This window comes from Octopus bimaculoides, chromosome 22, assembly GCF_046866305.1.
Source record: "Octopus bimaculoides isolate indiv1 chromosome 22, ASM4686630v1, whole genome shotgun sequence".
NCBI lineage: Eukaryota > Metazoa > Mollusca > Cephalopoda > Octopoda > Octopodidae > Octopus > Octopus bimaculoides.
In genome coordinates this window covers 26,406,716-26,421,772 of record NC_142949.1, presented here as the reverse complement: position 1 = coordinate 26,421,772, position 15,057 = coordinate 26,406,716, and the positions used below count along the sequence as shown (strand labels likewise).

General features: G+C 38.5%; 1 protein-coding gene across 21 annotated transcripts in view; it reads left to right on the top strand.

Annotated features, from left to right (window-relative positions):
• LOC106877601 (ubiquitin carboxyl-terminal hydrolase 45) overlaps positions 1-13,337 on the top strand; it is a 78,282-nt gene extending 64,945 nt beyond the window's left edge. For 11 of the 21 annotated variants that reach the window (XM_089339910.1, XM_089339905.1, XM_089339900.1 and 8 more), the window contains 5 exons: positions 1,101-1,320; positions 4,078-5,001; positions 5,959-6,050; positions 6,840-6,926; positions 8,358-13,337. In XM_089339910.1, coding sequence (XP_089196036.1) covers positions 1,101-1,320; positions 4,078-5,001; positions 5,959-6,050; positions 6,840-6,926; positions 8,358-8,723 — 1,689 coding nt within the window. In that variant the 3' untranslated portion in view covers positions 8,724-13,337. The remainder of the gene's footprint in view (positions 1-1,100; positions 1,321-4,077; positions 5,002-5,958; positions 6,051-6,839; positions 6,927-8,357) is intronic. The other 10 variants (XM_089339914.1, XM_089339908.1, XM_089339904.1 and 7 more) reach the window with 4 other exon arrangements.
• The last annotated feature ends 1,720 nt before the right edge of the window (positions 13,338-15,057 follow it).

Below are 15,057 nucleotides of genomic sequence, written 5' to 3'. Positions count from 1 at the left end.
TGGTTGAGTGGTAGAGTATTATTTGAGGATAATTTGGCTGCTATCTCTAGAAAGTTGAATGACCACATAGTAGCTTCCATATTAGATCTGATGATGAAAACTGTGCTTTGACAGCCTTGAAATAAAATGGTCTGTGATGTGGGTAGTGGCATGTGGTGTGATGTGACACAGGTAGTCTCAGTGTCTCCAGTTAAAGATGTTTAACCCCTTCCCTTGTGCCCCCAGCTCTAGCTGTTATCTCACTCCAATGTCCCCTGTTAGAGATGTTGAAGCCCCATCCCTTGATGTCCTCATCTATTGATGCTTAATCCCTTCAGTGTCTCCAGTTGTAGTCATTTATCCCTTTCCCCTCTCAACGCCCCCAGTTATTAATGTTTAACCTCATCTCCCAATATCCCCAGCTGTTATCTCTCCCCACTGTCCCCAGATATAGACGTTTAACCCCCTTCCTTGATGCCCCTCACCAATTGATGCTTAAACTCTTCAATGTCCCCAGTTAGACATTTACCCCCCACTCCAGTATCCCCAGTTATTCTTTTGTTCTATTCTTTTACTTGTTTCAGTCATTTGACTGCGGCCATGCTGGAGCATCACTTTGAAGGATTTTAGTTGAACTAATCAACCCCAGAACTTACTGTTTTTTAAAGCCTAGTACTTATTCTATTGGTCGCTTTTGCTGAACTGTTAAGTTATGGAGATGTAAACACTCCAACACTGGCTGTCAAGTGGTGATGGAGGGACAAACACAGGCACAAAGACACACACACACACACACACACACACACACACACACACACACACACACACACACACACACACACACACACAATGGGCTTCTTTCAGTCTCCATCTACCAAATCCACTCACAAGGCTTTGGTTGGCCCAAGGTGCCACACAGTGGGACTGAACCTAGACCCATTTGGTTGGGAAGCAAGAATCTTACCACACAGCCACAAACCCCTACCCACTGTCCATTCTATAGAAATGAATCTTCTGATGAAAAAGTCTTCAACTCTTCTGCAATCTTTGATTTTTTTCAAATCTATCTCTGTTTTATATTTTTTCACTCTCTTCTTTTTTTTTTTTTTTCTTTTTATCAGCGTAAGATGAATAAAGCTCGGAACCAATTGAGTCAGTTGTCAGTCGAAGAGAAGACCGAAGCTGAGGAGAATGAGAGCAAATGTGAGCAAGAGAAGGCCAATAACGAAGAGGAAGAGAATGGAGAAGATGAGGAAGAAGATGAGGAGGAAGTTGAGAATGAGAAAGAATCCCAAGAGAAAGCAGAAGAGACGAGGAGTAATTGTAAAGAAGATACTTCTGGTAAGTCATAGTGTTCCATTCATTGGTTCGTTGGTTTGTACATTGACCTGCTAGAATTAGCAGCTAAATTTCACTTAAATGACACTTTACTATTTAGCAAGACACTTGTGCTGTTTCCACCCTATCATACTTCAGTCTCTCAACATCTGGTATAAAACCACCTCCCTCCCTCTCGAATACTTTTCTCCATCCATTAAGTCAAGGAGGCTTCTTCTATTTTCCTTTTTCCTGTTCTTGTTTTGTAAGTTTGTTGGTTACCTCATAAGTGCTGTTGGCACTCCGTCGCTTATGACATCGAGGGTTCCAGTTGATCTGATCAACGGAACAGCCTGCTTGTGAAATTAACGTGCAAGTGGCTGAGCACTCCACAGACACGTGTACCCTTAACGTAGTTCTCTGGGATATTCAACGTGACACAGTGTGACAAGGCTGACCCTTTGAATTACAGGCACAACAGAAACATGAAGTAAGAATGAGAGAAAGTTGTGGTGGAAAAGTACAGCAGGGTTCGCCACCATCCCCTGCCGGAGCCTCGTGGAGCTTTAGGTGTTTTCGCTCAATAAACACTCACAACGCCCAGTCTGGGAATCGAAACCACGATCCTATGACTGTGAGTCCGCTTCTCTAACCACTGGGCCATTGCGCCTCCCATAAGTGCTAGTAGTGCTACATAAAAAAAACACTCACTATGCTCTGTAAAGTGGTTGGCATTAGGAAGGGCATTGGGCCTTAGAAACCTTGCCAAAACAGACATTGGAGCTTAGTGCAGCTCTCTGGCTTACCAGATCCTGTCAGACCATCCAGTCCATGCTAGCATGGAAAATAGATGTTAAATGGTGATAATAATGACATATTTGATATTATAGTTTTGGGTGGACTATTTCTGGAAGACGTGGAAGCGCAATGGCCCAGTGGTTAGGGCAGCGGACTCTCGGTCGGAGGATCGCGGTTTCGATTCCCAGACTGGGCATTGTGAGTGTTTATTGAGCGAAAACACCTAAGCTCCACGAGGCTCCTGAAGGGGGTGGTGGCGACCCCTGTTGTACTCTTTCGCCCCAACTTTCTCTCAGTCTTTCTTCCTCTTTCTTCAGTAACGCTGCGATGGACTGGCGTCCCGTCCAGCTGGAGGGAACACATACGCCATAGAAACCGAGAAACCGGGCCCATGAGCCTGGCTAGGCTTTGAAAGGGCGAAAAGAAAAAGAATTTCTGGAAGACAGACTTTATGGGCATCGCTGGAATAGCTTCAATTAGCGGTTTACTCAGTCATAGCTAGTATTTAGGGACGGTCATTATGCCAGTAATGAACACATGCACTGGCTCTATCTCACTTCTTTTATTACTTATTTGTTGATTGGTTAACTATTTAGCCAATGAATTAATCATCAATGTTTGATTAATCATCCACTTGATCAATCAGTTATTTTTTGTTAAAGTCCTTTTGTCACTGTTTGCACCCTCATCAATCACATGCCCTCATTGCTCCAGGCTGACAAACATAACTGATTGATTAACTGAATGATTAATCAATCGATTAAATAGTTAACCAATTGATGAATAATGAAGTGAAATGCAAACAGTGTGTGTTTATTTATTGGTATAATGACTCTGCCAAGATACAATAAAATTTGGTACAACGTGAGTTGACATCATGAATTTTGGGCACCAAAAATGAAATGTGTAATTAAACTTTTGAAGAAAATAATATTAATTGGTAATAATTATGAAGTTAGTGGGTGAGTAAAGGGTGCAATTTTAATCATCATCTATTGACATTCACTTTTCTAAGCTGGCATGTGTTGGATGTGACTTTTTTTAAGATAATGTTTTATGCTTGAACGCTATTTCTGATGCTTAATCTTCAATGAATAATATTTTGTATTATGTTGCAAAAGAAAACTTTGAACATATTTCTGTCTTATTATGATCTCATCAGAGTAGAGTACTTTACATTATTATTTCTCCCTGTTATAGATATTTCTAGCAAACAACCATGTACATGCAACTTTATTGACTCAACATGGTAACCATACTACAACATTCACATGTTGTAGTATGGTTACTACCAATTGTTCATTTTGTACAAATGTCCAACCCATATTAAAAAAAAATAAATGCGCCCTTTTAAAGCCTAGCCAAGCTCATGGGCGCGGTTTCTCGGTTTCAATGGCGTATGTGTTCCCCAGCTGGACGGGACGCCAGTCCATCACAGCGTTACTCATTTTTGCCAGCTGAGTGGACTGGAACAACGTGTAATGAAGTGTTTTGCTCAAGAACACAATGCGTCGCCTGTTCTAAGAATCGAAACCACAATCTTATGATCATGGTGCTGACATCCTAACCAATAAGCCACGTGCCTCCACTCCAATCCATATTAGTGAAGGAATAAAGAAAACTAAAATATTGAAGAATTTTATTATTAAATTACTTTGCCACCCAAAATATTTATTCAATATTAATTGTTAAATGCTATTTTTAATTAAATATTTGAATTGTTTCATTTTCACTGTCAGTTTATACATTTGATGTAATTTTTCATTTGCATGTCTGTGTGTGTGTGGTTTTGGTGTAATTTTAAGACTGATTGTGTGTATATGTGTGTGCATGCATTTGGTGTAATTTTAAGACTGGGTGTGTGTATATGTATGTGCATGCATTTGGTGTAATTTTAAGATGGTGTGAGTGTATGTGTGTGTTTAGTAAGATTCTAACTTTATTTTTTTCATTTTCTTCTTTTCCCTCTTAATTTTTTGAAAGATGCAGATATTGAAGATAATATAGACAATGAAGGCAACCGTCTTCAAAATAAGGAGAACCGAAGTATATCAAAGAGTAAATTAAATGAAAGTTCTAGCTCTTTAAAGAAAGATTCAGAGAAGGATGAAGAATCTACCTTAAAAGAATCTAATAGTACAAACCATGTAGAAAATTCTTCTGTGGATTCTTTGCAACATCCACTAGAAACTATAGACCAAAATGCTACATATTGTACAGAAACAGAAAATATAGAGAACAAAATTAGTTATGAAACAAATAGGTTGGCCTCTTTAGAATTGAATGGAAATGTAATATCTCGGGGTAGCCTGGACAAAGATTCTAGTTTGAATGACATGGAAGAGGATAGCAACAAAATGGCTTCATTTGACACTTTCTCTTCTATGGAAATAGCAAATAATACAGATAGTTCCATCAAGCCATCTTTCTCCGATGAGTTGGAGAAAGGAGCTATTGAAGCTTCGGAATCAGTGTCCAAATGCTTCAGTACTGAAACGTTACCGGAGGCGCCAGCCAAAATGGTATCCATTCATGAAGAAATACAGTGCGAAGGGGAGAACAACTCGCATGGTTTAGGCCATACTCTTAGTTCTGTGGCGACAAAATCGTCGATGTGTGTTGCTCAGATGTTATCAAACTGTAGCCAGGGCCCTCCACTCGCCCATCCAGAAGAAGGTGACCTCGACGATATTGATGACAAAGAATATGTCAACATGAGCTCAATCAAACGCCAGGCGCAAGCCAAGTCTATGTCTACTCTAACACCTCGATCTCGTTTAACAACCCGCAAGTGCTCCATCTTGTCGTCTTTACACCAGTTCACATCGGCAGAACTTCTAACGGGCAATAACAAAGTACGGTGTAAAAACTGTAGCCAGAGGAAAGAGAAACATTCTTCAAGTAACAGTAAGTTGGTATTTCTGTTTCTTTTGTGTGTCCTATTGTTTCTTGGGGATTTTATCATAGTTTAGTATTGACTGTGTGTGAGTGTGTGTGTGTGCATAAAAACAGAAGTGAGAGAATTGATGGTTATTCCATTTGTTGATTGCTGTTTCATAAACTATGTTAGTTACATAAGTGACACTACATCCTTCAACACCTATAAATACGTGCACACACATTGATAAATATAATTGTGCTGTGACATAATGAACAGACTACACATCAGAATGTATATAGCAATTCTTTGAATCCCTATCCTTATTATATATATATATATATCTTTATATATATATATATATATATATATATATATATATATATATATATATATAATATACACATACACACATGCATACATACAGGGTGTGGTGAATAAACTGCATATTTGCACCTAATGTTTGTTTATTCACATTGTTTTGAATTAATCATGCATTAATCTCACACCTTTCATATTGCAACAATGTGACGGTTTATTTTTAGAATGGCATTGTAGGGTAAGTGTAAGAGGCCAGATCTGGTTGGTTTGAACATTAAACAGGTAGAACGTTAAGGCTGGATATGGCCAATGGCAGCATTCACCAACTTAAACAAGGAGACCTATCCAGAAGTTTTCTATTTAATAAAAGATATTTTGGCTTCCATCTACTCAGTGAAGCAATATTAATGGCTTTTTAAAACCTTTCCAGTGGTCAAAACCATATTCTATGTTCCAGTGAAGACTCATTAACATTCCATAAAAATCACAAACCACAAAATGAAAGATCTGTTTCCTTCAGAAGAGAACAAAACCAGCCGTCAACACAAAACATTTTTTTCGACATCCACCTCCCAGCAACTTCCATTTTTTAGTTTTGTGTAAGAACAACTGTCTCTATCTGTCTCTCTTTCATTCACCATTTATTTATCTCTCTCTCTCTCCAGAAAAGGAAGCTATTTATACAAATGCCAGTAAGCAGTTCCTTATATTTAGACCACCAGCCATTCTGACACTTCACCTGAAGAGATTTGAACAGGTAATCATGTCTTGTCATGCCTCCTGCCCCAGTGGCACTGTCATCACAGCTTTGGTCTTCACTCCATTCAATCTTACATTCCTCTCCTTCACTGTGTGTGTGTGTGTATTTCATCTTGCTGGTGAAGGTGCATGGCCCAGTGGTTAGGGCAGCAAACTCGCGGTCGTAGGATCGCGGTTTCGATTCCCAGACCAGGCGTTGTGAGTGTTTATTCAGCGAAAACGCCTAAAGCTCCATGAGGCTCCGGCAGGGGATGGTGGCGAACCCTGCTGTACTCTTTCACCACAACTTTCTCTCACTCTTACTTCCTGTTTCTGTTGTGCCTGTAATTCAAAGGGTCAGCCTTGTCACACTGTGTCACGCTGAATATCCCCGAGAACTACGTTAAGGGTACACGTGTCTGTGGAGTGCTCAGCCACTTGCACATTAATTTCACGAGCAGGCTGTTCCGTTGATCGGATCAACTGGAACCCTCGACGTCGTAACCGATGGAGTGCCAACTATTAAATGATTAAGAGTAATTTGCATATTTTATTCAGTTAATCCATTTCAATACAGTTTGACATAAGTAATTAACTTTCACCATGGCTACCCACTGGTTCTAAAATAAATGTTGTAATTATTGTTGTTGCTGTTCCTGACCGATCTGTTATTTAAGATGTTGACAATGTTCTGTATTGTTGATAATGTTCTGTATTGTTGATAATGTTCTGTATTGTTGATAATGTTCTGTATTGTTGATAATGTTCTGTATTGTTGATAATGTTCTGTATTTGTCTTGTTTTCCAGATTGGTTTCAGTACCCGCAAGGTTAACCGTCATGTAGAGTTCCCATTTCTCCTGGATATTGCACCATTCTGCAGTTCATTGAGTCAGGTAAACCGCAGTGGCTCATTCCTCAGTTTAAACATGGGTTTACATTCTACCACTTACTTCATACTCACTCACTCACACTCACACTCACAAACTAACTCTCTCTCAAATTTAAAAATTATTTAAATATTTTTTAAATGGTTTTAAAATTTTTATTTAAATACTTTTAAATTAAATTTTGATACATAAAAATTTAACTCGATTTAAATTATTTATAAAAAAAATTGAATATTACTTCAATTATTTTCTAATTCCAGAAATTTTAATATTTTTCAAATTTAGTTTTATTTCACTCATTTCATCATCATCATCACCATCATTTAGTGTGTCCATTTTTCCATGTTAGCATGGTGGGACAGTTTTATTGAGGCATATTTTCTACAGCCAGATGCCTTTCCTGTTGCCAACCTTTGTCTGCTTCTGAATAAAGTAATATTACCCTATGGCCAGATACATTTTCCCAGAATAGTGGAAATGAATGACATTCATTTACAACAATCATGCAATGTCAAGAGAAGGTGACACAAAAATACATGCAGGCACACACACACACATGGTGTTAGGAAATGTGGCCAGTTGAAGAAATCATGCCAAAACTGACATTGGAGCACAATACAGCTCTGCAGCTCACCAGATTCTTTTAAAATCATCCGACCCATGCCAGCATGTAAAACAGACATTAAATGTTGACAGCTTCAGACTTCTGTGGCTATTGTAGATGTCGAGTATATAAACAGATCAGCTGCTTGTTTCTCTGCAATTAGTCAAATTGATGTTGGCACTACTGGTGAGAGTCCAATAATATATGAAAATCGATTAAAATTGTTCATCATTCTTTATCTATAAAGAAATAGCAAAATTAGCCCTGTTTATATATCTACTATATAGGTTTTGTTATACTATATGATACCTTCATACTATGTGGAGTGCGATGCACATTGACAGGCCCCTGATATTAAATAAAGTGACGGTATATAAATTAGTAATTCCAGTTTCCTGTAGCTACTGTAATTGTCGAGTATATAAACAGATTGGCTACTTGTTTCTCTAGGATTGGTCAAATTGATGTAGACACCTCTGATGGGGATCCAATAAGCTACAAAAATTGAATAAGGTTCTTCATCATTTTTGTCAATCTACAGCAGCTAAATTAGCCCTGTTTATACAGGTACTATATAAGTTACATACACAATAGGCTTCTTTCAGTTTCTGTCTGTTAAAGCCGCTCACAAGGCTTTGATCAGCCCAGGGCTATAGTAGAAGATGCTTCCCCAGTGTGTCATGCAATAGGACTGAACCTAGAGCCTTGTAGTTAGGAAGCAAACTTCACCATACTGCCATGTTTGTACCTAATTTTATTTTAAGAAATTAATATTCAGTAAATATTTTGTAAGTAATTCTTTAATAGAATTTTATTATTTTATTTATTTCCAGTATGTGAAGGCAGGTCAGAAGAAAGTGCTGTACTCTCTGTATGGCATTGTCGAACACAGTGGCCGGTTATCAGGAGGTCATTACACTGCCTACATTAAAGTCTGTAAGAACAACCTGAACAAAGCAAATAACTTTGTGGCCCAGAAGAGGTTGAATCCTAAGGAATACATTATGCAGTACAGAGAGTCACTGTTGAAAGGTGACAGCAACATCTCTGCTGAGACCGAAGAAGAAGAGGTCGATCCCGAGAGTTTGGTACCAACTGGGAAATGGTACCACATTAGTGATACCCTTGTTCGAGAGGTGCCAGAATCACTTGTGGAGAAAGCACAAGCATACCTCCTTTTCTATGAAAGGATTTATTGACAATTTTTGCCCGGTTTTCTAATTTTTTTTTCTATTAGGAAAATAATTAAAAGTAAACAAAAAAAAAATCTGTTTTTTATCTTTTTTTTTTTCAAACAAAACTCATGTGTGTTTGTTTGTGTGTGACAGTGTATATGTGTGTGAGGGTTTGTATGTGTGTGAGGGTGTGTATGTGTGTATGTGAAAGAGAGAGAATGTGAATATTACTTGCCAGTATATTTGTAAATACAAACATTTCCCAAGTCTCTGTCAAAAGAGGCTGTCTCTTCTTTCCCTGTCAAAAACTAAACAAATGTTAAGGTTAATTGTACAAAACTTTACAAAAACGAAAACAAAAAAAGGGAAAGAAAATGAATAAATTTGTTACAACCATTGTTTATTCCAGAAACTGGAATTTATATAATTAGTTATATATATAGATTTATATACATGCCATCTGTTTTTTTTTTTTTTTTTCCATGCCTTTAGTTTGAACCCCTTCAATTCATTACTCTGCTCCCATACTGCGCGCACGCACACACACACACACACACTCTCTCTCTCTCTTCCTATGCACCACAGTACTGACCCCTCACACCTCATACCTAAAAATAATTTCAGTTAGTGTCTTATCTTTTGGCATACACATTTTTCAGATCTTCAAAATTTTTCACAATAATGAATGATGATTGATACCACTAATACTAATATTAATACTACTACTACTACTAATAATAATAATGATGAACATCAATGGTGACTAAAGGTTTAAATATTTTTTCTACTTCATTTTAAAGAGATGACAAACTTACTTCTATATCTCAAATCATTTGAGGATTATAAAACAAAAATTGAATGGAAGGTGTTAATTTAAGAGATTTCATCATTAGTAAAATAACTTGGTTATTGGAAATATTGAAAAGATTTTGTTTTTTTAAAATGATTAAATTCTTTAACCCTTTGGCTGTCCAAAATGTATTCATAAGTTTGTCTTAAACACCTGAACTTATCTCCAAACTTTTAGTTCATCTTGTTTCATATGTCCTGAGTAACATAAAGCTTTTCTTTCATAAATCCCAAGTTGTTCTGGTGATTAAAAAAAATTGGGAATGTTTATCAGATATGATTCATGCAGGCCAAGGAAATATGTCTTGTGTATCACATAGGATACACAAGACAGGCAAAGAATTAACTTTTATATGTGATTTAAGATCCTTTTTAGTGTGTTTGTGGAGGTAGAGGTGTGTTCGAGACAGTTTGTACATTTTTTTTTTTTTCGTTTAGTTTGGGGTGGGCATGGAAGTACCAATATAATATTTGATATTTCTGGTTGGGACCTGCTGACGTTTTTTTTTTAAAACCCTCTGGCATTTTCTTAAATTTCCGACCAAACAAGACTGTTTATCACCTCTACCTCACTCCCTTTTAATAAACTTTCCCCTCTCCCTGCAAACTAAACTCCTCCCTCCTAGTCATCCCATCCCCCAATGAACTCCCTCCATTCAACCACATTGACCTCACCAATCAGGGATAGACACTGTTCTCCCCTCCCCCTTTTCAAATTAATTACTTTTCCATCTGATCTCTGACAGTTGTACTTTCATGTACTAACAATGTCTTGTGTCACAATGTGCCATTGTGACACAATAAAGGTTGTTGTTTTAGGTCCCCCAGGTTAGCTCTGATTGAGCAAACATTAAAAGGTGTTCCACTTGTGACCATCCTGTCTTTCCACAGGTGTAGTGAGTCCCAACCTACATTGCCAAAATTTAAAAAATTTAAGACTGAAGGTTGAGATTTGGTTGCTATTTCAAGCAGGTTAAGGAATCACTTATAAACTACCCCCACCCTTGTATTATAAGAAACAAGCCAACCTGTTATAACCCATCTCCCTACACCTGTCCCCCACCCCCACATGCTCACGGCAGGAATTGAGTTGTTTAACATTTAGACTAAAATGTCCCCTCATGGGGCCCTAGTGTTTGTATGATTCGTTGTTGTTGTTTATCCCATATGACCCTTATGGGCATCTTTTGAGATTTTTCACTCATTAGGGATGTGCTCTTATGGAGACTTGGACATGGACATACACAAGTTGCATATCCAACAGCATTAAAGAAAGTCTTTCTTCAACCAGTTCTAGACAGAACTAGGATATTACCCTACTGCTTCCCTAAATCCTAATGTGGGATCATGTTAGGAGACCTCTTAATTCAAGGTTATCTTGGATTCTGTTATCCAAGGCATAATTCCAGGTTCAGTTCCACTGTGTGGCACCTTGGGCAAATGTCTCCGAATACAGCCTCAGGCCAACCAAACCCTTGTGAGGGGATTCGGTAGACAGAAACTGAAAGAAGCCTGTTATGTATATATCTGTGTGTATGTGTGTCTTTATATCTGTTTGTCCCCTACTACTGCTTGACAACCGGTATTGGTGTGTTTACATCCTGTTTAACTTAGCAGTTCAATGTAAGAGACCAATAAGTACTGGTGTCAATTTATTTCATAAAAAATTCTTCAAGGCAGTGCCCCAGCATGGCTACAGTCCACTGACTAAAACAAGTAGATGATAGATGTTGTAAGTGTAATATAGCTACATGGTTAAGCAGTTCACTTTGCAATCACAAGGTCTTGTGTTCAATCTTAGGCAAGTGTTATTTATTTTCTGTAGACTTCAGGTCAGCCCATACCTTGTGAGTGAAACTGGGCAGACACTACGTAGAAGTTTGTCAAAAAGATTCATAAGTCCAGCTATGTTGCATTGGTTCTGCTAGAGAATTACATTAAGGGTACACATATCTGTGAAATACTCAACCATGTATATGTTAATTCAATGAACCTGGTAATTCAGTTGATTGAACAACTGAAAACGCATGGTCAGAAATTCCATTTTTTTTTTTTAAGGCATCAATCTTTACTCTTTTACTTGTTTCAGTCATTTGACCGTAGCCATGCTGGAGCACCACCTTTAGTCGAGCAAATCAACCCCAGGACTTATTCTTTGGAAGCCTAGTACTTATTCTATCTGTCTCTTTTGCCGAACTGCTAAGTTACGGGGACGTAAACACACCATCGGTTGTCAAGCGATGTTGGGGGGGGGGGGCAAACACATACACACACACACATATATATATATATATATATATACATATATATGACGGGCTTTCAGTTTCCGTCTACCAAATCCACTCACAAGGCTTTGGTCGGCCTGAGGCTATAGCAGAAGACACTTGCCCAAGGTACCATGCAGTGGGACTGAACCCGGAAGCATGTGGTTTGTAAGCAAGCTACTTACCACACAGCCACTCCTGCACCTGGTAGACTTGTGAGCATACAAGACAAAATGCTTAGCAACATTTCTTCTGGCTTTATGCTGAGGTGAAGTTTGCCTTTCATCCTTTTGGGGTCGATAGACTAAGTACTAGTCAAGTACTGGGGTCAATGTAATTGACTAATCCTACCCCTAAAATATCAGGCTTTGTGCCTAATATAGGAAAAAAAAAGGCACGAGTCCTAAATTGTCTGCAGCAGGACTAAAGAGTCCCTTGTGTTTGGAATTGCTTCTCTCCTACACAAGTTGACTGCACTTTCGTTTGTAGAGTTCTTGTTTTCTTTACTAAGGACAAGGTTGGAAAAATTGCAGGGAGCTTGTTACTTCTTCATGACAAAAGGCTTTTATCATCAGAACTGAGTATTGCATTTGCATGGAGTGTGATATTGCAAGGCATTGAGACACGAATACTGAAAAGTGGATATGCAAAGTGTGAAAAGAAATGAAGTGAGCATGCTTCACTGGATCTCTGATATCAGTATGCATGAATGAATGGTAGTGCAACAAGTGTGTGATGAGAACGAGAGGGGTGGCTGAACAGCAAGACGTCGTCGCTATGGTGTGCAAGGGAGAGAACTGTGATGGTGTGGATATACGGTACACTTGAAGAATGAGAGTTGGGCGAAAGCAGAAAGAACTGGAAGAATACCAAAAAACATGTGAAGACTGGTGTCAGAATGTTGCATCTTACAAAAAAGAAATGAAGGACTGCAGCCAATGGAAAGAATTTGTTAAAATTGGTCCATCCACCCATCCAGTGTGGAAAATTAGATATATGTGATGATGTATTTGTATATAAAATGTGTAATTTATAAGAAAATACCCTGTAGAATTCATAGTTTTTTTTCCCAATTATTGATCTCAAAATGTAAAAAGTACATGTCTATGAAATCACCCATGTTACTCTTCCACCATCACCACAACCAAACAATTTCTGGCCTGTAGTGCCAATGTCATGTTATTCTCTCCCTCTCTCTTTCTCTCTCCCCCTTTCTCTCTCTCAAGTTAACCTTCCAGTCTTCAAATATGTTGAAACATCAAAGCATGTTAGATTTAACAAAACATATCAGACTTAATTACCTAATTACATAGTATATTAATTATTCACACATCCTACAACCTCCTCCTCCTCCTCCTCACCATCTCTGCCTCTCATGATGTTCTAGACTTTAGAAGATGCACAAATTCCAACAGTTGTTGTAAGAAATAAATAATTTAACAAAAAATGAAAAATAAAAGAAAAACTTAGTAACATTTTTTTATTTTTATTACATTTTGGAATAATAAATTTTTTTTTTCGGTCATTGTGGAGTATTTGGTTATTTCTGTTTGTTCTGATGAAGATTTGAACCTACAACAACAATTCCGGTGAATATTTGAATGCTACATTTTAATTTTTTCTGTTGTAGCCATGAAATGAACTTAGAATGTTCTTTAATGTAATCTAACTTCCTCACACACACACGCGAAGTGAAGGCCTGAATGTGTGATTTAAGATATTCACTTTCAACCCTGTGGTTTCATGAGCAAGTGTTGTCTTTTATAGCCCTGACTCAAACAATCTTTTACTCTTTTACTTGTTTCAGTCATTTGACTGCGGCCATGCTGGAGCACCGCCTTTAGTCGAGCACATCGACCCCAGGACTTATTCTTTATAAGCCTAGTACTTATTCTATCGGTCTCTTTTGCCGAACTGCTAAGTTACGGGGACGTAAACACACCAGCATCGGTTGTCAAGCGATGTTGTAGGGACAAACACAGACACACAAACACACATATATACACATATATATATATATACGACGGGCTTCTTTCAGTTTCCGTCTGCCAAATCCACTCACAAGGCTTTGGTCGGCCCGAGGCTATAGTAGAAGACACTTGCCCAAGGTGCCACGCAGTGGGACTGAATCCAGAGCCATGTGGTTGGTAAGCAATCTACTTACCACACAGCCACTCCTGCGCCTGTTAGTAAATATGGTTGATGCAAACTGCAGGAAGCCTCTTATGTGTGCATCGTTATCATCAACATCATATAACGTCCATTCTCTTTGTTGGCATGGATTAGACGTCTTGACAGGAGCCAGCAAGCTGGAGGGCAACACCTAACTCCATGTCAGTTTTTGCATGGTTTCTATAACTGGATGCCCTTCCTAATGCCAACCACTTTACAGAGTGTACAGGGTGCATTATACATGACATCAGCTCGGGTGCTATTTATGTGATATTCTACTGCTTTGCTTGTCACTGCCTTAGCTAAACAGGGATAAGACTTCTGCATTCTTGATTAACATTACCACCAAATTGCTCTGCACTTTTTAAAAATTTGTTGGAATAAAAAAAGAATTACTTGGAGAAACAGATTCAGATTGGTAAAACAAGCATCTGGCTGTAAAAGTCTTCCTCATGACCTGGCTCAACCTTTGATAGCAAGAAAAGCAAAATTTGACATGAAGCAAAAACCAAACATATATATTCAGTATATGCAATTCAGGCAGCATTTGATTAAAATAGCTGTCTATGTATCACGTGGAGGCGCAATGGCCCAGTGGTTAGAGCAGCGGACTTGCGGTCATAGGATCGCGTTTTCGATTCCCAGACTGGGAATTGTGAGTGTTTATTGAGCGAAAACACCTGAAGTTTCACGAGGTTCCGGCAGGGGATGGTAGCGAACTCTGCTGTACTCTTCCACCACAACTTTCTCTCATTCTTTCTTCCTGTTTCTGTTGTGCCTGTAATTCAAAGGGTCAGCCTTGTCACACTCTGTGTCACGCTGAATATCCCCGAGAACTACGTTAAGGGTACACGTGTCTGTGGAGTGCTCAGCCACATGCACGTTAATTTCACGAGCAGGCTGTTCCGTTGATCGGATCAACTGGAACCCTCGACGTCGTAAGCGAAAGAGTGCCAACACATAAACTGATGTATTATGTATTCACATAGGCGTGTGTGTTTGTGAAGGTGCATGGTCGTGTGGTTAGGGTGCAGGGCTCTTGATCATAAAGCCGTAGGTTCGATGACTGGATT